The sequence below is a fragment of the Argentina silus genome, assembly GCF_951799395.1.
Source record: "Argentina silus genome assembly, contig: scaffold_177, whole genome shotgun sequence".
In the NCBI taxonomy this organism is placed as follows: Eukaryota; Metazoa; Chordata; class Actinopteri; order Argentiniformes; family Argentinidae; genus Argentina; species Argentina silus.
In genome coordinates, this window is record NW_028152881.1 from 15,001 (window position 1) to 17,500 (window position 2,500).

General features: G+C 59.2%; 1 protein-coding gene across 1 annotated transcript in view; it reads left to right on the forward strand.

Annotated features, from left to right (window-relative positions):
* LOC310824559 (serine/threonine-protein kinase WNK1-like) overlaps window positions 1-2,500 on the forward strand; it is a gene marked incomplete at both ends in the record, with an annotated part of 19,311 nt that overhangs the window by 6,566 nt on the left and 10,245 nt on the right. Inside the window, one exon of the mRNA XM_083697827.1 lies at window positions 560-732. Within this exon, the coding sequence (XP_083553953.1) occupies window positions 560-732 (173 nt within the window). The remainder of the gene's footprint in view (window positions 1-559; window positions 733-2,500) is intronic.

Sequence of the window (2,500 nt, forward strand, 5' to 3'; positions counted from 1 at the left end):
GGGTCCCTCTGGTCCAGTGTGTAGTCAGGGTCCCTCTGGTCCAGTGTGTAGTCAGGGTCCCTCTGGTCCAGTGTGTAGTCAGTGTCCCTCTGGCCCAGTGTGTAGTCAGTGTCCCTCTGGTCCAGTGTGTAGTCAGGGTCCCTCTGGCCCAGTGTGTAGTCAGGGTCCCTCTGGTCCAGTGTGTAGTCAGTGTCCCTCTGGTCCAGTGTGTAGTCAGTGTCCCTCTGGCCCAGTGTGTAGTCAGGGTCCCTCTGGTCCAGTGTGTAGTCAGTGTCCCTCTGGTCCAGTGTGTAGTCAGTGTCCCTCTGGCCCAGTGTGTAGTCAGTGTCCCTCTGGTCCAGTGTGTAGTCAGGGTCCCTCTGGTCCAGTGTGTAGTCAGGGTCCCTCTGGTCCAGTGTGTAGTCAAACGAGGGATCAACACGATCAGGGTCCTCTCTTCTCTCCCTCCACCCCGGGGGGGTTTGAAAGGGTCCTCTCTTCTCTCCCTCCACCCCGGGGGGGTTTGTTTTATGGCACGCCTTCCTGACCGAGTCTCTCCCGGTCTCTCTCCTTCCTGCAGGACAGGAAGCTGTCAAAGTCAGAGCGCCAGCGGTTCAAGGAGGAGGCGGGGATGCTGAAGGGGCTCCAGCACCCCAACATCGTCCGCTTCTACGACTCCTGGGAGACCCCCTCCAAGGGCAAGAAGGTCATCGTCCTGGTAACGGAGCTGATGACCTCAGGCACCCTGAAAACGTGAGTCTAGTCTAGTCTGATACACACGCGCGCGGATGCACGCGGGCACACGCACTCACACGCATTCACACAGACACGCACGCATGCACACATACACACACACACACACACACACACACACACACACACACACACACACACATTCTGCGAGGTCCTCTCTTCTGTTTTCCTGCCTCTCCAGCCCTCTGCTGACTCACCTCTGCAGCAGGAATAACATCCTCCATCACCCTCCTCCTCTCCTCCTCTCCTCTCCTCCTCTCCTCTCCTCCTCTCCTCCATCACCCTCCTCCTCTCTCTCCTCCATCACCCTCCTCCTCTCCTCTCTCCTCTCCTCCTCTCCTCCATCACCCTCCTCCTCTCCTCTCCTCCATCACCCTCCTCCTCTCCTCCATCACCCTCCTCCTCTCCTCTCCTCCATCACCCTCCTCCTCTCCTCCATCACCCTCCTCCTCTCCTCTCCTCCTCTCCTCCATCACCCTCCTCTCTCCTCCTCTCCTCTCCTCCTCTCCTCCTTTCTGCTCTCCTCCATCACCCTCCTCTCCTCCTCTCCTCCATCACCCTCCTCTTCTCCTCCTCTCCTCCATCACCCTCCTCCTCTCCTCCTCTCCTCCATCACCTCCTCCTCTCTCTCCTCCATCACCCTCCTCCTCTCCTCCTCTCCTCTCCTCCTCTCCTCTCCTCCTCTCCTCCATCACCCTCCTCCTCTCCTCCATCACCCTCTCCTCTCCTCTCCTCCTCTCCTCCATCACCCTCCTCCTCTCCTCCTCTCCTCCTCTCCTCTCCTCCATCACCCTCCTCCTCTCCTCCATCACCCTCCTCCTCTCCTCCTCTCCTCCTCTCCTCTCCTCCATCACCCTCCTCCTCTCCTCCATCACCCTCCTCCTCTCCTCCTCTCCTCATCACCCTCCTCCTCTCCTCCATCACCTCCTCCTCTCCTCCTCTCCTTCATCACTCTCCTCCTCTCCTCCTCTCCTCCATCACCCTCCTCCTCTCCTCCTCTCCTCTCCTCCTCTCCTCCTTTCTGCTCTCCTCCATCACCTCCTCTCCTCCTCTCCTCCTCTCCTCCATCACCCTCCTCCTCTCCTCCATCACCCTCCTCCTCTCCTCCTCCTCCTCCATCACCCTCCTCCTCTCCTCCATCACCCTCCTCCTCTCCTCCTCTCCTCCATCACCCTCCTCCTCTCCTCCATCACCCTCCTCCTCTCCTCCTCTCCTCTCCGCCTCTCCTCCTTTCTGCTCTCCTCCATCACCCTCCTCTCCTCCTCTCCTCCATCACCCTCCTCCTCTCCTCCTCTCCTCCATCACCCTCCTCCTCTCCTCCTCTCCTCCATCACCCTCCTCCTCTCCTCCATCACCCTCCTCCTCTCCTCCATCACCCTCCTCCTCCTCCTCTCCTCCATCACCCTCCTCTCCTCCTCTCCTCCATCACTCTCCTCCTCTCCTCCTCTCCTCCATCACCCTCCTCCTCTCCTCCTCCTCTCCTCCTTTCTGCTCTCCTCCTCTCCTCCTTTCTGCTCTCCATCTCAGTATATGAGCTCTCAGTGGCAGTGTTATCGTGCGTGTGCGTGCTGTGTGCGTGTGTGTGTGTGTGTGTGTGTGTGTGTGTGTGTGCTTTGTCCATGCACTGTCCACATGTCAGTGTATCGAGGCTCCATACAGTCAGTCAGCAGATTAACTATTACACAATCCCCTAGAGGGAGGGAGGGAGGGAGGGAGGGAGGGAGGGAGGGAGGGAGAGGGAGACAGGCAGAGAAAGAACAGGCAGGCA